Consider the following 22,845-nt stretch of genomic DNA (forward strand, 5'->3'; position numbering starts at 1 on the left):
TTTCTTTTTCTTTTTTCTTTCTTTCTTTCTTTCTGGCTCATTTCTTTCTTTCTTTCTTTCTTTTTTCTTTCTTTCTGGCTCATTTCTTTCTTTCTTTCTTTCTTTCTTTCTTTCTTTCTTCTTTCTTTCTGGCTCATTTCTTTCTTCTTTCTTTCTGGCTCATTTCTTTCTTCTTCTTTCTTTCTTTCTTTCTTTCTTCTTTCTTTCTGGCTCATTTCTTTCTTTCTTTCTTTCTTTCTTTCTTTCTTTCTTTCTTTCTTTCTGGCTCATATCCTTCCTTCCTTCCTTCCTTCCTTCCTTCCTTCCTTCCATAAATCAGCTTTACACAAAAACATCATCAACGGGAATTTATCGTTTTTACCGTGAGATACAAATTCTTACCGTGGGGAATTGTTTTTGACGGTTTATCGTGAACGGTAAAATATCACCCATTCCTACATCAGTGTAATCAACAGTTGCATTAAACATTCATGGAGGCAGTCCTGTCCTGTTCTTGGACTTAATTAGTACCTCATTAACGGTTTTCTTAACACTAATGATGCCATTTATTCTTCTTTTCTCTAAATACGTCTCGTCTAAGCTATGAAGCAGCCCAAGCAGAAGAGATCTGGTGGCCGTTAGCCGTTAGCCGTTGGGTTTTCTGCAGCTCGACGTTTAAAAACCTCCGTCTTCCCCGTGCTGGCCCTGCCTCCGCTTCTTGCTGACTCCTCATCATCTGGCCGGCAGAAAGCTCCTTATCTGCCTACTCCATTTCCTGTGTGAGCCCGGGCCCCTGCTAGGGTACCGGACGCCCTCGTTACATCCACAGCCTGAGGGGGGTGGGGGGGTTAGTGTGTGTGGATGGATGTGTGTGGGTCTGTGTGCAGCAGCGCCGCTCTCCTGGGACTGCACTGGTCGACTCCAACTTCATTCTGAATGCAGCTGTTAAAAGTATTTCCACTAGACTTTGGAGGAAGGAGGGGTTTATGAGTGTGTGTGTATCATGTGCTGCAGAGAAAGTGTGTGTGTGTGTGTGCATTGAGTCTACTCCCAGGAAGCAGCGGAGGGAGAGAGAGTGGGGAATAGGGAGATAGTGACGTTATTGACTTCCTGTTTTGGTATTGACTCGTGCCAAATGGGCCTCGGTGTGGCCAAGCCAAGCCATTTGACCATAGCTGTCCCACATTTGTAAATGGATTAGCGTGGCATCTGTAATCAAATCGACTGTGGAGAGACGATGTCAAGGGCGGCCATGAATACGTTAAACATACATTGATAAAGAAGTACATTAGTCTCGTCCGCGGGATCAAAGTGCGGTTGTGACACAGCATTTCCCCCAGCACGGCCTTCCCCGGGCGCTGTGTGGAATTTGTCTTGGATCAGATGTTGCGCCAGTCATCGTGGTAATTATAGGATTGGAAATGCAGCGTTAAAGCTGAGTCAATAACTATCAGCCAGTTCTTGTAACTGAGGATCATGATTGTTGGAAGTATGAGCCTGCCAGTAAATCAGGATGGAGAACATCGGGCATGCTATACATGCTGCAGTCTTCACTCTTACAGCACCACAAAGGAGTTGTGTGCTGTTTTTTCATGTTAAAATATCGGTCTCAGTTTAATTTAAAGTAGGGCTGGGCGATATATCGAGATTTTAATATATATCGATATATTTTCAAACGCGATATGGTACGAGACAATATCGTTTATATCGATTTTAAATTTTTTTTTTTTTTTTTTTTTTTTTTTTTTTGATTTTGATATAGCTTATTTGGTGACAAATTGACTTGAATGTTTTATTTGAGATTTGCACAAATGTTTTGTTATTTCCACAACTGTCAACCTCAGTGGAAAAGTCTGCCTGTTACTGTCTGCATTGTATTAATTGCACAGTGTATTTTAATTTAATTGTTATGCAGGAAAGGGATATTTCTTTTATTTTATTCAAGAAGCATTTTTATTCTCTATATGCAGGCAGTTTATTTATTTTACCTCTGTTAATAAAGGAACCTGTGTGACATTTGGCACGAGGCTTTGTATTAAAACTGACTGTTTTTTTAAGGGTTTGCCTCAGAAAAAAAATGAAGCTAACAGAGATGCTAACAGAGATGCTATGCTATAATGCTTTGGGGGAAACCCCAATTATGGCACAGAAAAAATATCGAGATATATATCGAGTATCGCCATTCAGCTAGAAAATATCGAGATATGACTTTTGGTCCATATCGCCCAGCCCTAATTTAAAGGAATATTTGCTTACTTTTAGGAAGTATCATCTACCTCTCACGGTCTCCCTTCCCTATTATCAGCAAAAGCCAGTCAAAGTTAGGCCTGTGTTGAAAAAATCGATTTTCTGATTCTAAATCGATTCTCATATTCCTAAAAATTGATTTGTATGTCTAAAGATCGATTTTTTTTTTCTCTCATCATTACATTTTTGCCTGGTGAACTTTAATCCCAGTAGTTTTGAAAACTCCTGAACTCAATTAACTCTTCTTTAGAGAAAATGCTGGACATTTCAGCTTACATTTCTAAATGTTATATTAGTTCAATTAAGTTCATATTATCTATATTTACTATAGCTTGTTTGGTTTCTCTGTTATCGGACACGGTTTGTCATGAATTACTTGAAAAATGCCGGGTGCTTCATGTCCAGCTGTGTGTCTGGTGACAGAATAAATTAGATAAGCTAAAATAATTAGTTTACTGCTTGAGCTGTTGCAATTTCTTTCTTTTTTTGCACTTTAAAGGGATATTGAAATGCCTATTTGAGTTATTTATTTCTTAGTTATTTCACAATAATTATTGTGAAATTATTATTTCAATATCCAGGCAACACTAACCCAAATCAATTATCGTAACTTTGGACCTGCATCCTGTTTGTTTCTCTCTGTTAAAGCCACTATTGCCACTTTTGCACTAGTATCGGTTGAGCCCGGCTCCGCTCGGCGCGGTACGGCACGGTTCCACCCGTGTGTTTTCGCATTGCCAGGGGAGAAGCGGGCAGGTTTGGGTGAAGCTGCTGTGACGTACTCGATTGCGCAACCGCTTTGTTCATGTCGCGCTGATGAGAAATCAGCTGGAGCCGGGAGCGGCTGAGAGTAAAACAGCCCGTCTACATCCCTTTTTAAATTTTTTCTCCTCAGCCACCAGGTTTATGAACATCTGCACCTCAGAGTTGGATCACCAAACAGACGTTTTGCGCTTTATAATAAAATCGCTGCGAGCCGCGAGTCGCCTCGCTCTGACTCCCGCTTCCTGATTCAAACGTCTGACGGCCCCGCCCCCCGACCAATCAGAGGCGCGGAGGGTGGTGACGGCCCCGCCCCCCGACCAATCGGTGGCGAGGAGGGTGGTGACGTCAGAAATAGTCCCTTCTCAGCCCGCAAAGAACCTGGCTGAAATGGTTACAGAAAAAAGTATCGACTTGGAGCGGCTTTACCCGTCTCAGCCCTAGTGCGAAAGCGCAAAATGGGGCCATAGCGGGTAGAACCGGGGAGAAGTGAGACTAATGCAAAAGCGCCATATGTCACACATCAACCATAAAACTCAATAAAAAGTAATGATAGAAGGGTAAATGAGAGAGTGAAAGGGACTTAAACTTGACACCTGCAGGGGAACCACTGAGGTCAAATCATAAAAGTTTCTGTGTGACCCTCTAACTCTATGGGTGTGTTTCCCACTTCAGAGGTAGTTTATTTCGGGACCGGATTGTTGATGCACGTGTCCATTTCAGGCTGGTTTGAACTAGGGCTGGGGATCGGTTCAAATGTCAAGAATCGATCCGATTCTTAAGATTCAGAATCGATTATCAAGATTTGATTTGATTCGATTCGATTCAATTCCGATATTGATTTGGGTTAGTGTTATTAAAACTGTTTTTTTAAGCTGCTGCATGAATTATATGACTGTAGTTATGCAAAATATTACTACTAGTATTATATTGAGATTCAACAGCAAGTATTGCAGCTAATGATGCTGTAAGGACCAATCAGCTCCCAGAATGCTGATAGAACTGCTTTCAGAAACATTGTGGGTCAGAATTACCAAACAGATCCAGGGAGGAAACAGAGACGGATGAAATCGGTTTTATTTTTTCCCACATTCCATTTTTATTTGTTCAATTTTCGGTCTATTTTGGTTTAAAATTTTTGAGCATTTGGTTTTTAGCATTTTTTGCAAATGTAGCCCCAAGAAAGTATATAAAGTAATGAAATATAGACAATTTATGCAATTATAACCTAACACTTTAATATTATTATCGTGTCCAACAAAACATTCCTTTTTTGGGGATAAACAAAAAAATAACCAAAAGTTGTAATGATGAAAAAAAAAAAACATAAATAAATAAAGTAAAAAAAATTTATAAAAAATCCATCTTTAGACATATGAATGGATTTTTAGGAATTAATATGAGAATCGATTTAGAATTGGGAAATCGATTTTTTCAACACAGGCCTACCACCTGTACTATCACCTGGTGGAAAACAGAGTAGAGTCTAGCCTAGCCGAGTCGGTACCGGCAGGAAGACCTTTCAGGGGTTCCTGCCTGCAGTTTTACCCCGAATGACACGACTGGAACTGTAATGAAGAAGACTTGGACAGGAAGTGCATCATTCATACACAAAGTTTGGCCTTGTGCACTTGGTAGTTAATACTTGGCAAGTTCAGCTCAGGACAACATAGGGCAGGGCGATATATCGAGATTTTAATATATATCGATATTTTTAAACGTGATATGGTACGAGACAATATCGTTTATATCGATTTAAATTTTTTTTTTTTTTATGATTTTGATATAGCTTATTTTGTGACAAATTGACTTGAATGTTTTATTTGAGATTTTCACAAATGTTTTGTTATTTGCACAACTGTCAACCTCAGTGGAAAAGTCTGCCTGTTACTGTCTACATTGTATTAATTGCACAGTGTATTTTAATTTAATTGTTATGCAGGAAAGGGATATTTGTTTTATTTTATTCAAGAAGCATTTTTATTCTATATATGCAGGCAGTTTATTTTTATTTCATTTGTTTTATACATTTTGATATTGTGCAGACCTCTGTTAATAAAGGAACCTGTGTGACATTTGGCACGAGGCTTTGTATTAAAACTGACTTTTTTTTTAAGGGTTTGCCTCAGAAAAGATGAAGCTAACAGAGATGCTATGCTATAATGCTTTGGGGGAAACCCCAATTATGGCACAGAAAAAATATCGATATATATCGAGTATCGCCATTCAGCTAGAAAATATCGAGATATGACTTTTGGTCCATATCGCCCAGCCCTAGGACAACATACTCCTGAGGATGGGAGGATGCACTTTAGCTTTTTTTTATTTTTGCCTTGGGAAACACATGAAGGTATTTCCAGGTATCTGGATTTGGCTAGATGTGGACGCTGCTGATGACTCCGTACACGGACAAACGTTTGTTACATTTTCTGTGCGTTCCCAGAGCCGGTATCTCAGGCCTAATCTAGTTTGTTGGTACCAGCGTCCCCCGGGCAGATGTGCCACCGTTGCCTTCCCGTTAACGTTCTTCCTCCCCACGGCCGCGCCCTGCTCTGTGGACGGAATCCAAATGAAGATTCACAGACGCCAATTTTCCTTCACCAGGCTGCTTTTGAAGAACTGGCATCATATGAATACAATTATGATGAATTGGATTATAAAGAGATTATAACAAATTGGATTCAATTGAACCTCTATTGAACTTGTCTGCTTTCTCTGAAATGACTTTTCTAGGGAATTGGAGCTGTATAAATAACCTGAAACAAAGAAGGTGCATTTTATTAATTAGATTTTTGCACTCAAAACAACAATTTATCTCTGAACTTAAACATTGAGATTATACAAAACTGCTGTAATGGCACTTATCTTTGAAAGACATAACGAAGTGTATACTTGTCCTAGAGGATATAATTAAATCTGAATGCAGGTTCACCTTCTCTTTTTTGACTTTTTTAGCAGAAATTTAACATTTGCTGTATTTGTACTTCCTTTTGGGTTTTGAGTAGAAATAGACCTGCTTGCAGACTCAGACCTCCTCAGTCAGTCCGTTTTTTTGTTTTTTTTTTCACACTAGCAACTCGTGCAGTGGAGAAGAGATGCATGATGGGATGAAAAGCTCACTGTTCTGAAGACAATTGTGACACAACGTTTGACAGCCTATGAGGGCAACACCCATGAAAATGAATTAAGCTTTAGGCAAGTAAGAATATTCGGAAGACATTCTGTCCCATTGCGACATTATAGAATCATCTTAGTGGAAGAAGTTCTGTAACATATACAACTGGTGTGTTACACCATAAGTAGTTGCGAACTAGGGATGGGTGGTATGGACTAAAAAAATTAGAGATGCACCGATCAGGATTTTGAGGGCCGATCACCGATCTCGAAAACCAGAATCGACCGATCCCGATTTTGCCGATCACAGGGTGAAATCCTTAAATTCGTCAATATTGTTGTCTCATGTACACGACACTGACATTGTATTATTAGGTATAAAAATTAGGAGAGATTAGGTGTAAACTCGGCTTACAAAGAGTAAGTTTAGTAGCTTCAGCTTTCCTGTGGTAATAATTATGTACATGTGACCAACACAGAAACAGCAGACATGTCACTCTCTAAAAGTTGATACAAGTTGCAAACTATAAACCTTAGTTTTCCTGTGGAAAGAGGAATTCAATCTTAAAATAAAAAAATAATTATGAATTATTAAGCTTTGTGAAAGCTTTAGCGGTAGCATCCGCCGCGTGTGAGGAAACTCTTGTGAGTGAAGCAAAACTCTTCACACTAAAGCTCGTGAAGCGACTGACACAATTGTCGTCCTGCATGAGGCTTTGGACTGTTTATAGTTTGGTAAAACTCCGACAGGATTTCATCAGTGAAATATTTACGAGGCGGCAGCGTGCACCGCGGATCCAAGCTGGAAACGTGTTTTACATGTTACACTGGATTTACAACCCGTCTGAAACCTGATTTATTATCTGGAAAAAAAAAACAATAAAGTAAAATCAATGTTCAAATTTTGAATATCGATATTGAATCTGCCGGCAAAGTATCGCGATATTTTTGCCATATAGATATTTCTGCCCACCCTAGCTCTGACTGAGCTACTCCGAGAGGTGGATTTTCTCCTTCTTGAGTCTGTGGTGGATTTGCTTGGGTGCTTAGTGTCGCTGCCGTGCTGCATCAGCCGACATCTACCAAGCTTCAGCTGGTGGACAGTAGGGGTGTGACGATACACTAATCTGACGATACGGTACGATACACGATATTGAGGTCATGATAACGATACGATATTATAGCAGTATTTTTTTAACAAACTTGAATGAGGAACATTTGACTGGAAAACATTTTCTTTTATTTGAAAGACACAAAATACAAAACAATGCTGTGGGTTTGCCCTATTGTTACAGTTTGTAATGCTTTATAACTGTTTAAGTTTTAAAGAGAAAGCCAGGCCAACCATTTTCCACAAACTGAACTAAAAGTAAATGTCAGGTTTGCATTATGCATCTTCAGTTTCATACAAGTACAAATATTTAGCCACAAACTGAATAGTTTCTCTCATGTATGACTTGATTTTTTTCTTTTCCAGAAATGTAACAACTAAAATTAAATAAATATATAAAAGTAAATAAATACATACAATTTGACATCATAAAAAAGATTGATTCATGCTCACCTTAAGCCACCGTAAGAGGAGATTTATTTTTGTTAAGAAGGTTATTTTGGTAATTCAGGGTTCATTATTTTATAAATATATTCTGATGTAAATCAGGGACTATAATGACACTAGTCAGTTTATCTGTAGTGATTAGTCTGTTTTAGATTGGGCGGAGTGATACAGCACTAGGTGCTGTGTTGATGTTCTAAAATCCTACACTGTTGAGGGACATTAAAGTACACTGGAGCTCAGCAGAAGTTTCCCCGTGTTTATCCTACTCACGACCCCAAAAAGGTTTAATTTAATAAGGTAAGGCTTAACTCTACACCAGACTTACATGAGTAAAAGTTCAGAGCTCAAAACGGGACTAGTTTCTTCTGAGCTGAGGAAGATTTTGGTCCGCGGGTCGAGGTGTGGTCGGATGCGCGTTACTAGTCAACACAATAGATTAATATTAATAACCCAATATCACGATACACTTTGTCACCTCCACGACACGTATCGTGACGTTTTTGTATCTCGAAATTTCGTGGCACGATATATTGTTACACCCCTAGTGGACAGTCACTCAGAAACCACTGTGTAGGATATTTAGATAAACCCAGGAATTAATTTCCCCTCCAGTGGTAAGTGATCAAGGTCCTGAGGCATTGAAGCACGCCACAGTCATGATGACCATACTTCACCACAGGGATAATGTTTTGATGCCGGGGAAACGTGCTTAGGCCTGTGTTGAAAAAATCGATTTCCCAATTCTAAATCGATTCTAAATCTAAATCGATCATATTAATTCCTAAAAATTGATTCATATGTCTAAAGATCGATTTTTTTTTTATTTTTTATTTTTTTTTAATTTGGGGGGGGGGGGGTCGGGGTTCTTTTTTTTTCTTTTATTTATTTATGTATTTTTTTCATCATTACATTACAACTTTTGTTTATTTTTTTGTTTATCCCCCAAAAAGGAATGTTTTGTTGGACACGAGAATAACTGGTGCCATTTTTTGCCTTTAAATATGTTTAAAGGTATGAAAACATTAAAGTGTAAGGTTATAATTGCATAAATTGTCTATATTTCATTACTTTATATACTGTCTTGGGGTTATATTTGCAAAAAATGCTAAAAACCAAATGCTCAAAAATTAAAAACCAAAATAGACCGAAAATGGAACAAATAAAAACGGAATATGGGAAAAAATAAAAGCGATTTCCTCCGTCTCTGTTTCCTCCCTGGATCTGTTTGGTAATTCTGACCCACATGATGTTTCTGTTTCAGTTCTATCAGCATTCTGGGAGCTGATTGGTCCTTACAGCATCATTAGCTGCAATACTTGCTGTTGAATCTCAATATAATACTAGTAGTAATATTTAGCATAACTACAGTCATATAATTCATGCAACAGCTCAAAATACTGTTTTAATAACACTAACCCAAATCAATATCGGAATCGGATCAAATCTTGATAATCGATTCTGAATCTGAATTGAATCGATTCTTGACATTTGAATCGATCCCCAGCCCTAAACGTGCTCTTTTTGCACCATGCGAAGCGCCGAGTATTCTTCTCAAAGAATCCAGCTCCTGTTCCATCAGTGAACTAAACGTTTTTCGCGGTAGCACTGCAGACTGTCAGGTTGCTCTTTCGTGGACTTCAGAGTGCAACGTTGCTTGTTTTGGAGAGCGACGGCTTCCTCTGTGGTGCTTTATCGTGAACACGCTGCCCGTCCAGTCATTTGGGTTTGGTAGACTCACGAACACAGTTTCTTTCCAGTTCAACATCTTCCAGCCTTTAAACATCGCTGGAGGGCTCGTGTCTGACTACGTGGGGGTTCCTGGTCGGGCCTTTGAAGTCCTTGTGGCTTCAAGGATGAGTAACTCCAGAACTAAACTGTTTCTATGAATATACAGTTACTCTAGCCATGAAACCTCAATGCCTAAGCAATTTGAAATGACGTCGTCCCCTTTTCCAGCCTTATGCAGAGCCTGATCATATGTCTCCAATAGTTCACTTCAGTAAAACCTTTTTTTTTAAGTTTAAACCGCAATCTTAAAACGTGTGAGTGCCTTTTATCAATCAAAGTAGCTCCAAATCAAAGGTTCAAAGTCATTTCATTGGATTCCAGCAAACTGCTGACTCCCATTAGCGTTCATTAAAGTCATTAGTCTATGGGTTCACTTACTTTTTTCCCTCCAGCATAGAAAATGTTCAATGGCTGTGTTCAATAAAGAGAAATTGTAACTGTTTGCGTGCTATCAGTTTAAGGACGTTGCGTTTTATTTATTCTTATGAGTTGGATGAAATCAGATTTGATGTCAAATTAAGGAAGAAAACCAGTTATTTCCAAGCGGTTGATGTGTTAATATATTGATCTTTTATATCGTTTTCTTCTTTGGCTGACTCCTCAAGTACTTTTCAATAAAAAACTGTAGGGCTGAAACGATTCCTCGAGTAATTCGATTACAAAAAATGATCGAGGAATTTTCTCTGCCTCGAGGAATCGTTTAATTTCACCAGCTCAAAGCAGTGTATTTCGGCCGGACTACATTTAATGCGGCACAACACGCTGACGCCACGCACGTAAAGGAAGAAGAAAGAGTTGGATATGTTTGGTTTTAGTAACATGCCATGCTCAGGAGGGAGACACATGTAGCTCAGTGCTTAACTTTTATTTTCAATCCACGCTATATTCTTCTGGTCCGTTCTCCTATATGTTCCCCCTCTAACCCGGTACATACAAAGGTTCCTCTAAACATCTGTTCCCGCTACAGTTTTAACTAAAAGAAAAGGCAGAAAATGTCATAAAAAATAAAAACGTAATAAAGCTAACTGGGTAGTTTTCAGTTTTATCTCTGTAGTCATTCATAGATAAAACAAGCAGCACTGGTGTCTAATGTGCTCCAATACAGCAGGAATCAGAGTTTTATTTTTAACACTCCCAAAACTCAATCTTATACTTTAACTTAAAACGTAACTAGAACTTAAAATTAGCTTGACACAAATGAAAGTTCAATTGAAACACGTGGGAAAAACACCTAACCTTTTAAGTTATGTCTGATATCAGGTGTAATGGCATTTTTAGGTTAGAAATAAGAACATTTCTTGGTAAGATCCTTAGTTTTTTGAGTGAATCAGTGAATTTGGTCGACTGGTGTAAGTTCAGGGTTTTAAATGCACAGCCATGAACCTACTGTATTATATAATTTAGTCTTAGTGATGTCAATTAACATGTAACACCTTATGTATATTTATAATTGCTCTTTAACTAAACAAAAATATGTTTTATCCGATTACTCGATTAATCGATGGAATTTTCAGTAGAATACTGGATTACTAATATATTCGATAGCTGCAGCCCTAGAAAACTGACATTTGCATATTTCCCCTTGGATGCATGGAGAAGGGATGTTTTCACTTGCAGCATCTTAATAAATGAAGCATGATGAGCTGTTTTGGTGTAAACGAGGAAGCAGTCATGATGTTCTAAGCAGAAGAACTCCCGGCTGCAGCGTTTGGTTTCTCTGCATCTGCTGGAGTTGGAGCTTTGCTTTGCTTCATCTGTTTATTCTCAACAATGCAGGTCACAATCCAATCGATAGGTTATTGGCAGTGATCGTTGTGAAGGATGGGCATTGTCAAACGGAATTATGTAACGTCAGCTGTCTGTCGGAAAGACGGAAAGTTCTACTTTAAAATGCCTCACTTGGCACTCACTTGTGACCAGATTGAAACCTCTCAGGCTATTAACATTCATGTCAGACTCTGAGATGGAACTGAATGTTTTGTTTTTTTCTTCCATAAAACGAATAAGCAAGATGTTCAAGAAAAAAGAAAAAAAAAATCTATCTTCTAGCTTTCCGAGCTGGAGCAAGACGGGCAAATATTTATGCATCCTGCAGGAGTTGGAGAAGTCACTCCTCCACAGTGAGTTTCCACTGCTGGTGTCCCGGTGTGCTTGTGTGAAAACAAACTGGTTCATCCTCAGATTCCACTCTGGCGGATATGGCTTAGTGCAGAAAAACCAAACAAGAATGGCTTCTACAGGAACAGAGGGTCAATGCTTGGAGTTGGCAGGCTGTCCTTAAAAGGCTAAAAGGGAGAGAGAGAGCAGCTGTCAGACCGCAGAAAGTTTGGAAACGTGTGTGTACTTGACAGCGATCTGACAGGAAACCGTCTCCGGCCTCCACCAGAAGTATAAAGCTGGATGTTGCAGCCATGAATAAGAGGCAGCCCGTGTTAAAAGGAGCATGTGGATACCTGTTAAGGCAGACTTTTAAGGCGGTATATGTTTTTCTTGTGACAAAATGTTGGCTAGAATTTGCTCTAAATCTGGATAAGGTCATTGTGTGTCAACAAAATAATCTCAGCCTAAGAGTCAATCAAATAACTTTCAAGGATTTTACCTCAATACTGTAAATAGGACTGGGCGATATGGACCAGTCATATCTCTATATTTTCTAGCTGAATGGCGATACTCGATATATCTCGATATTTTTTCTGTGACATAATTGGGGTTTCCCCCAAAGCATTATAGCATAGCATCTCTGTTAGCATCTCTGTTAGCTTCATTTTTTTCTGAAGCAAACCCTTAAAAAAAACAGTCAGTTTTAATACAAAGCCTCGTGCCAAATGTCACACAGGTTCCTTTATTAACAGAGGTCTGCACAATATCAAAATGTATAAAACAAATGAAATAAAAATAAACTGCCTGCATATATAGAATAAAAATGCTTCTTGAATAAAATAAAACAAATATCCCTTTTTTCTGCATAAAAATTAAATTCAAATACACTGTGCAATTAATACTAGTGATGCACTGAAATGAAAATTTGTGGCCGAAACCGAAACTAATAATAATAAACACTTGGCCGAATACCGAATAATACCGAACATGGTTCTTCAGCAGTTTTTCATTTATTTTGCCAATTTTTTCACCATCAAATAAATCAAATAAATTTGATTTAGGCATGCTTTTCAAAGAAAAAAATATTTTACAAAATTACAAGGTAGAAAATATTTATTGAACATAAAAAAGTGAAACATTTTTAATTTCCCAGCATTATGTTGTTTTGGTTCCACCTCCTGGTGAATGTTAGGTCAAATTCTTATGGGGTTAGTTTTTGGTTGGCCAACGATTTATGTAGTGCGCAACGTTACGGGACGGAGCGGCCAGTCTATTTCCTTATTTTACAACGCTGTTATTAATTGTTCGGTTTTTTTCCCCACTTATTCCACCGAACACCGAAAGTGTTTTTTTTGCCATTTTCAGCCGAACAATTTCGGTTACCGAACAATCGGTGCATCACTAATTAATACAATGTAGACAGTAACAGGCAGACTTTTCCACTGAGGTTGACAGTTAAAACATTTCTCCAAATCTCAAATAAAACATTCAAGTCAATTTGTCACAAAATAAGCTATAAAAAAATGATTAAAAAAAAAAAAAATCTCGATATAAACGATATTGTCTCGTACCATACCGCGTTTGAAAATATATCGATATATATTAAAATCTCGATATATCGCCCAGCCCTACGGTATATGTTTTTCTTGTGACCAAATGTTGGCTAGAATTTGCTGTAAATCTGGATAAGGTCGTTGTGTGTCAACAAATAATCTCAGCCTAAGAGTCAATCAAATAACTTTCAAGGATTTTACCTCAATACCGTAAATATTAGGGCTGGGGATTGATTCAAATGTCAAGAATCAATTCGATTCCGATTCTTAAGATTCAAAATCGATTATCAAGATTTGATTCGATCCGATTCGATTCCGATATTGATTTGGGTTAGTGTTATTAAAACAGTTTTTTGAGCTGTTGCATGAATTATATGACTGTAGTTCTGCAACATATTACTACTAGTATTATATTGAGATTAAACAGCAAGTATTGCAGCTAATGATGCTGTAAGGACCAATCAGCTCCCAGAATGCTGATAGAACTGCTTTCAGAAACATCGTGGGGCAGAATTATCAATTTATCCCATTTCCCATTGATGAGAATTTGGTTTTTAGCATTTTATACAAATGTAACCCCAAGACAGTATATAAAGCAAAGAAATATAGACAATTTATGCAATTATAACTGAAAACTTTAATGTTTTCATACTTTTAAACATATCTAAAAGACAAAAACATGGCACTAGTTATTCTCGTGTCCAACAAAACAATCCTGTTTTGGGAATAAACAAAAAAATACCAAAAGTTGTAATGATGGGAAAAAAAAAAAAAAAAAAAAAATTTAAATCGATCTTTAGACATATGAATCGATTTTTAGGAATTAATATGAGAATCGATTTAGAGTTCGAAAATCGACCTTTTCAACACACCCCTATAAATATCCTTAGTGATAATGTGAAGAATCAAGTGTATGAGACTGAAATGGAGTTCAGGTTGTGCAGTTTCTCACAGACTTACAGCCACATTTCCCCGGTATTAGCCGGCCTCGGCCCCGTCAGGTGCAGTCGTCCCTCATGCCTTGCATGCTAAAGGCGTCTGAGCAGAACAAGAAGCTACAGGTTCCTCGTGTCTCTGAAAGCACTGGCTTTTCCTGAGCAGAGACAGTGGCATCCTGTCTCTCGGCCCAGCGCTCGTCAGTGATCTTTTTGTGTTCCTAAAGAGCCGCGGATTCCCAGAACTTGACTTCCTGCCGCCCGTGCATGCCCCACCACCGCTGCTGTGTGTGACCACAGAAGCGGAACCCCGTGTTTAAAGTGTGAGCTTTCATTGCCTCCTCTGCAGCCTGCCGAGGATTCACACAGACTGGCTGGCTGGCCTCCTCTCTGGGTGCTCGGGGTGGGAGGCTGCGCGGGGGGAGCGTATAATTGAGAAGAGCTGCAGGAAGCCCCTGAAAGACTGCTGGCTAAATGCACAGGTTATTTGCAAGATGGATGGGTGTTCTTTATGGTAAACACATTATGTAAATTACAGGCGGAACATATTTCACTTGGTACGTTTTGCTGGAAGCAGTCATGTGCAAAAGTTAGGAACTCCCTTTTTAAATCGCAAGACCTTTTTTTTTTTTTAGTGCAATAAAGAGAGGGAAACATATGGGCAACACCAAGTACCCACATGCTTAGTCACTTGTAGATCCATCCCAACAGTAAAGAGTGGAATGAATCATTTCCTGCATAACTTTATCAGCCTCTCGCGTGGTTGACGGAGGATTTATGGCCTCGGGTCATGGTTCTGTTGCAGGGCCGGGGTGACTGATCAGTAAGACTCGCCCCTAAATGTAGATAAGCCAATGGCTGTTGAGGACTGAACTGTCTGTCAAGAAAACTTCCCACGTAAAAACTCTAGGTATTTTAACAGGATGGCCAATGGAGTTTATTTTAAACCATTTACAAACCATATATATATATATATATATATATATATATATATATATATATATAATGTATGTGTGTGTATATATATATATATATGTATATATATATATGTGTGTGTGTGTATGTATGTGTGTGTGTGTGTGTGTATATATATATATATATATATATATATATATATATATATATATACCGTATTTTCTGGACTATAAGCCTCTACTTTTTTCATAGGTTTTCAACCATGCAGTTTATACAAAGGTTATTCTATTCTGTGGATTTTTCTTCCACCGCTCGGGGCGCTTTAACCGGAATTAGAATCAAAACTACCGTAAGACAAAGTAAATGCAAAGAAGAATACGCTACTTCTTCTTCAGCAGATAGAAGTAGGTAGAAGCAGATTTCAAACGGATAAATAGATAAATAAATACTGGTTATTTTCTCTTGGTTCTGTCCCGTTTTAATCAGCAAAGTTGCTGTTAGGAAAGGATCTATTTAGGTACAAACATGTACATCATTTACAGTTCAAAATCATTCTGTACATGTAGTAAATATCTAATCTAACAACATAAATATCTGCGGCTTGCATATCTTTTTTTTTTTTTTAAATAGAGCGGGTGCGGCTTATATACAGGTGCGGCTTATAGTCGAGAAGATATGATATATATATATATATATATATATATATATATATATATATATATATATATATATATATATATATATATATATATATATATATATCGATATCGTAGTGTCCTTGGGCAAGACACCTTACCCACTTTGCCCCGTATGAATGTGTATGAATGTTGGTGGTGGTCGGAGGGGCCGTTTGGCATCATATGGCAGCCACGCTTCTGTCAGTCTGCCCCAGGGCAGCTGTGGCTACAAATGTAGCTACCACCACCAGAGAGAATGTGTATGAATGAATAATAATCTCTGTAAAGCTGTGGGTGCCTTGAAGGGCGCTATATAAATCCAAGTCATTATTATTATTATTATCATTATTATTATAAACCACACAGATTGTCAGAGCTAGTAACTAAAGCCTGATTTTAAGGTTCTGCGTTAAACCAACGCAGAGCCTACGCCGTTGCCGTGACGCCGTCGTGAACCCTGTGGACTAAATTATACTTTGTTTAGCTTCTGGCTTTTCCGGTCACAGTGAATCAAAGATATAAGGACAACTATTGTGCAAAAAAACCAAAACCACACACCAACAAACACACACATGAAGAAAAGAGCACTGAAAGTTCACTACTGCTTCACGAACCGGAACCGGAAATGCGTTGCTACCGAGCAAACCAATCACAGCCCTCTCGGTCTGCGTTGGGTCTGTGTCGCCGCGACGCGTAGTTACAGTTTTTGGGAGGTGCAGGTCAGGCTACGGCGTAGGCTACGGAGAGACTCCCGCGTAGCCGCGTACCCTACGGCGTAGGCTCTGCGTTGATTTAAAGCAGAACCATAATTCAGCCTTATTTATTTAATTATTTTATTTATTTATTTTATTAAGGGGGAGAGGGGCGGGGCTTTAGCTGCCTGACCGATTCCTTTGCATTTAATCGTGGAATACTCTGCTACAAGGAGAAGTGCATGATTTAAACCATGGGTGTCAAACTCATTTTGCTTGGCGGGCCGGATTTGACCAATTTTCTTCTCGCGGGCCGCACGCTCAAAATAACAAAAACGGTGCGAAATGTTTTTTCTAATTCTTTTTTTTACTATTGTTATCTCATCCAATATCAGTTTAGTTAATTTTAAAGGAAATATGCACTTTGTTTACACTCTAATTATGTAAAATGTATTTCTTCAGGATCTTTTCTTGAAATTTCTCTTTTTTTTTCAAATTATGTAAGATACTTTTAACACTTTTAACAAGTATGTTTTTTTTTATATTTCGCTTTTTTATAGGAAATTTAATTAAAAGCTAAATCTTTCTTATTACATCCGAGAGTGTTTCTTTGTGATTTAGAGATTTTTCCAGTAAAATTAGGTGTATTTATTTTTAAAAATTGGCGCGGATATTTACGCCAGTGTGCCGAAAAAGTCAGCACTTCTTTTTTAACTGTTTTACTTTGTCACTATCCTCGTATTCAAAACTAAAATTATCTGAATAAATATCTTCTATCATCTTTTTTAGCAGTGATATTTTTCCTGCTAAAATATATAATAGTAGTCAGTTAATAAAAATAAACGACCGTCTACAAAGAAATAAAATCGGCAAATGCATTCTAGAAAACTAAAAAAATGTCAAACTGCTCTCTTTGTGGAATAACGATGGATTTGTAGGAGAAATATATTATCGGATATGCTGCGATTCATGGCAATTATTTATGCCTTCCTTTCTAGTAAATTAACATTTCGTTTTTTTGCGATGGAAACTTCTCGCGGACCGCATGAAAATTTCTGTATGTCCACGGGCCGCACATTTGACACCCCTGATTTAAACAAAAGATTTGACTGTGCACAGGTTCAATGCAACCCCAGATCACCACCCCTCCACCGCCGTGCTCTTAATGAATCAAATCCGTCTTTTTCATTTGGCAGACGTCTGTGAACCACTGTGTGGATTTCTATTTCAGTACCCGGCACACACACACCTCGGCTCTACCGCCGAGGTGTGTGTGTGTGTGTAGCCCTGTCATTATTGCAGCTTCACGTCCATCTTCCTCCTGTAATTACAGGCCACACATTAGATTTCATGTGTGTCAGAAGAGTCTCGTACGCTCCGTTCGTCCTCGCCTGTTCCTCAGGCCGGCGGCAACATCAGCAGCCGATGTCTCACCAGCCCATAAAACCGTGGCACATACTGTAGCCTTTGCGCCCACAGATAGCACTTCCTCTGAGGATGTATCAATTTTAAAGTCCAGTTTCACTTCCTGCCTGCTTTGACCCTGCGGGTATGGGAAAGCAACGTTTTGTGACATCTGTGTCGGTTTCAGGCTACCAGGCAGTTTCTGGAGGAAATCAACAAGTGGACCAGTCAGCACGGCGTGTCGCCGCTGTCCCGGGAGCTGGCCGTCAAGTTCCTCATGGCCCGCAAGTTTGACGTCCTCCGCGCCATCGAGCTGTTCCACAGTTACAGGGTAAGCGGACCGGGACGGGACGGGACGGGGGGGGGGGGGCGCACGTTCCTGCACCAGCTCACACAACCTAGAAACACAGGTACAAACAGCTTCCCCGCTGCGTCAGGTTTACTGTTGGATTTGGACCCCCGAGTTTTTAATTTGAGCTTTTTAATAAAGTTTTGCAGAACTCAAGATTATTTTTTTTTTAATAGTTTCAGTAAAAGAAACCAGATTTCTGTTGTCTTTCTTCAAGTTGAGACCATTTCCTAAGGCCCTGGTTGAAAGACAGAGATGCAGTACCACAGCTCCCTTCTCAACATGTCTGAGGGCCAATCCCAATCCCCCCCCTACTTTCTACCACTCCACCCTCAAAATGAAGCCACAGGTGTAGGGTCCTTGTATTCTTCCCTAGGGATTGGGACACCACTTGCTACGTCACTGTGTGGTTTACGTTCGGGTACGTAAGCGACTGCGTAGTTACGTTTGCACAAACGTCACACCATATCAGGAAGCCCAGAGCTAAAATATGCCACTTTATTAAATTTTAATATTTTTTCGTTAAGATCCCCAACCTGGCCTCATTTTATCCAAATAACGCCTGTTAAGAAATTTGCTCCGATGTTTTCGGGGATGAGAAAAGCCGCCGGCGATTTATTATTCCGCGTTAAATTGACGCAGAGCCTACGGCGTAGGGTAAACCGTACGGTGCGTGTCGCCGCGTAACCTACGCCGTAGGCTCTACGTTGGTGTAACGCAGAACCATAAATCAGCCTTTATTCTGGCGAGGTTTGAAGATACAACGCAACATCGAGCAAGCGAGTGATTATGTACATTCACTGAGTGAATATCATGAAAGTAAAATATATATTTCTCACTAGAAATGTAATCAAAACGCATTTTTATGCAGAAACTAACTCAAAATATTGATTTTATTCACTAAAAATGAAAAATGTCCACCATGTTTTTTTGTTTGATTCAGTCTGCAAATGATGACGTAAAGCATTCTGGGAAATTTTCTCAGGCCCTCGGTCGCGAAGTCAGCATCTGAGATCCCTCACTCCGAAGAGCTACATTCATACACACTACCCCTCGTTATCCCCACTACCCCTACATGCAAAGAGGAATTGGGACACCACTACCCTCATGGGAACGCGCAAAATTTAGGTGTAGGGATGAAAAGTAGGACTAGGGGGGGATTGGGACTGTGGTAGTGGATGAGGGCTAGTGGTAGAAAGTAGGATGAACATTGGGATTGGCCCTTAATGGGTGGAGTCAGCACGGTGGGCATCTTTTGAAAGCGGTGCTCCACGTTTTGTGACTTCCTCTAAAAAAAAAGACCGGGGAGCCTCTCATGGCATACGGGTCTGTGATGTGACGTTTCTCTCCAAATCTGACCAAACGGCATGTTTTCAGACTCTGGCTCCTGAGAAGTGACAGGATGGTGCTCCACTCTACAGTTTACATTTTTATTATACCCAAGTATGTGCTCTCAAACATGGAAGTAAATATTTGACCGCAATTTGTCCTCTAATGTAAAATTTGACAAAATCATTTAAGAATGTGTGAGATTATTTAAAGTACCTTCACCTGTCACCTCCTTCAGATACCTCTTTGAAATGTACATTAAAATATTCCCCTGTCAGCAATATTTAGTTTAGTTTCCCTGGATAAGGAAAGAGGACATGTGCTTGTACGTACGTGGCTGACGGGGCAGCATCATTTACTGATCGGGGGTCGTCTTCTATCGTATCCTTCCAAGTTGGAGCGTCCGTCAGGTCCAGACCAGGATCAGGAGTTCTGCACCAGAAAAGGGGAATAACAGATATTATGGAAGGAGATGTGATGAACAGCTTTTGTGCTCCTGTAAGTGGCCGTTACTGCTAGTGATGCACACGAAATTGTTCGGCTGAAAATGGCAAAAAAAACCACTTTCGGATTTCGGGGGAATAAGTGGGAAAAAAACCGAACAATTAATAACGGCGTTGTAATATAAGGAAATAGACTGGCCGCTCCGTAACTGTTGCGCACCACAAACATAAATCGTTGGCCAACCAAAAACTAACCCCATAAGAATTTTACCTAACATTCACCAGGAGGTGGAACCAAAACAACATAATGCTGGGAAATTAAAACATGTTCAGTTTTTTTTATGTTCAATAAATATTTTCTTCCGTGTAATTTTGTAAAAGATTTTTTTCTTTGAAAAGCATGCTTGAATCAAATTTATTTGATTTATGCAATGGTGAAAAAATTGGCAAAATAAATGAAAAACTGCGAAGAACCATGTTCGGTATTGTTCGGTATTCGGCCAAGTGTGTATTATTATTATTATTATTATTAGTTTCGGTTTCGGCCCAAAATTTTCATTTCGGTGCATCACTAGTTACTGCCACTTGTGTCCGTGGTCAGCTTTAAAACGCCAACTTACCGCCACTTTCGCTCTAGTTAGGCCACCATGTGGGTCTGGATCTGATCTGAAGAGGAATATGGAAACATCTCTCTAGTGATTAGTGACAGTTTAAAGTGAAAACCAGTCGTCAGGCACCATGAACGTACAAGCATCCCATTGTTAGGGGAAGGGAATCATTAGATCTGCCTGTATCCTACTAGCAGATGTGTTAGCAGATGTGTTAGCAGATGTGTTAGCAGTGCCGCTACAGGAAGTGCAAACAGGTGTTTTTTCTGAAACCGGACTGCTTCTGTTTTTTACCTTAAACTAAAGGGGGGTGGTGACGCTGGCAGGGATGTGTTTACCATGCTAACCAGAACCTCGCGTTGCACCAGTCTGCAAGAGGAACACGAGGTAGAAAACTTCACTTAGGAATATTTTGGAGGAATCATTTCCGATGAGTTTGTTTTTCTTGCTTGTGGCACTAAATCTGCCTTTGTTTGTTGTTGTTAGCTGGTTAACTGTGACGCATCTTCCAGAAGAGGGCAGGAAGGGAAGAAAACATCTGGAGTTGAGCGTATTTAGGTGTCTCACATCATTCAAAGCAGATAAGAGGTTTGGAAGCACACAGGAACTTTTACATGAAAAGTGTCTCTGGGGCGTCGCCAGGCAGGTGGTCAATAATCAGATGCTTTAAAAAAACCTCCGTCCGGATATGCAAACACAGTTTTAGCCTCTGAGACGACCTCGACCTTGATCGCCGAATCTGTCATAACACGAGGTTATGAAATTAGACAAAGGAGGAACATGAAGTTTCACATGTCAAACAACATGAACTGAAAACAAGCGAGTGTCGTATTCTTGCCTGCATGGAGTCAAATAGATAAGAGCTGTGTCCGGAATGTGGACGTACAGTGGGGCAAAAAAGTAGTTAGTCAGCCACCAATTGTGGAAGTTCTCCCACTTAAAAAGATGAGAGAGGCCTGTAATTTTCATCATAAATACACCTCAACTATGAAAGACAAAATGGGGGGAAAGAATCCAGGAAATTCAATTCAATTTTACTTGTATAGCGTCTAATACAACAGATGTTGTCTCTAGACGCTTTCCAGAGACCCAGAACATAAACCCCTGAGCAATTATTACATAAACAATGGCAGGTAAAAACTCCCCTAGTGGGAGAAAAGCCTTAAGCCAAACAGTGGCAAGGGAAAACTCCCCTTTAGGAGGGAAGAAACCTTGAGCAGATGACCAGAAGGGTGGGGACCGCAGGCAGGTGGAAGCAGCAACGGGATGACCGGGGTGGGGGGACCGCAGGCCAGCACGCACCTCCCGAAGCTCCGGCCTGCAAACATGCACAAAAGAGAAAAAATGGGGGCCAGCACAAGAAACTACAGGAACGATGGACAAAAATGATAGCTATGAGACATTTATAATAAATAAAAATGGTAATGGAGAAGAGAGGAAGGGAAGAGGAGAGGAGAAGAAGGGTGAGAGGCACCGCCCAGCGGATCATGTCGGTGCCCCCCTGCAGCATAAGCCTATAGCAGCATATCTACCACCAAGCTATATTTGAGACTAACTATTATAGTCTTGTTCTATAGCTGCAACTATGACTACTGACTCTAACACACTAGAGTTTACACTACCTAGAGATTTACCAACACCAGCTAGAGGTTTACTAACACTAACTATAGGCTTTACTAAACATAAATGTTTTAAGTTTAGTTTTAAAGGTGGACGTGGTGTCAGCCTCCTTAACCCAGATTGGAAGTTGGTTCCATAGTAGTGGTGCCTGATACAGAACGCCCGCCCTCCAAATCTACATTTGGATACTCTAGGAACTACGAGTAAACCTGCACCCTGGGAGCGGAGAGCTCTGCCAGGAACATAAGGCACTATCAGGTCTTGCAAATAATGCGGAGCTAAGCCGTTTTGGGCTTTATACGCAAGTAATACAATTTTAAATTGTATTCTGAATTTTACGGGTAACCAATGGAGCGATGCTAACACTGGAGAGACGTGGTCTCTCCTGCTGATTCCTGTCAGCACTCGTGCTGCTGCATTCTGGATCAGCTGGAGCCTATTCAGCAAATTACTTGGACATCCTGCTAATAACACATTACAGTAATCTAGTCTAGAAGATACAAACGCATGAACTAGTTTTTCTGCATCACTCTGCGAGAGGATTTTCCTAATCTTTGCAATATTACGGAGATAGAAAAAATGCTATTTTACAAACCCGATTAACATATGGTTTAAACGACAAAGCCTGATCGAAAACAACACCAAGGTTTCTCACAGTTGCACTGTAAGCCATCACAACACCATCTAATCCCTTCCTAAGATGCTCTGGACCAAGAATGATAACCTCTGTTTTATCTGAATTATCTGAAATCACATTGTAGGTTTTTTACTG

The 22,845-nt window shown here is 39.6% G+C and overlaps 1 protein-coding gene across 1 annotated transcript in view; it reads left to right on the plus strand.

Moving 5' to 3' along the window:
- Window positions 1-22,845, plus strand: part of ptpn9a (protein tyrosine phosphatase non-receptor type 9a) — a 69,158-nt gene that overhangs the window by 12,806 nt on the left and 33,507 nt on the right. Inside the window, exons 3-4 of the mRNA XM_061722373.1 lie at window positions 14,386-14,439; window positions 17,912-18,055. Of these exons, the coding sequence (XP_061578357.1) occupies window positions 14,386-14,439; window positions 17,912-18,055 (198 nt within the window). The remainder of the gene's footprint in view (window positions 1-14,385; window positions 14,440-17,911; window positions 18,056-22,845) is intronic.

The sequence above is a fragment of the Cololabis saira genome, chromosome 5, assembly GCF_033807715.1.
Source record: "Cololabis saira isolate AMF1-May2022 chromosome 5, fColSai1.1, whole genome shotgun sequence".
NCBI lineage: Eukaryota > Metazoa > Chordata > Actinopteri > Beloniformes > Belonidae > Cololabis > Cololabis saira.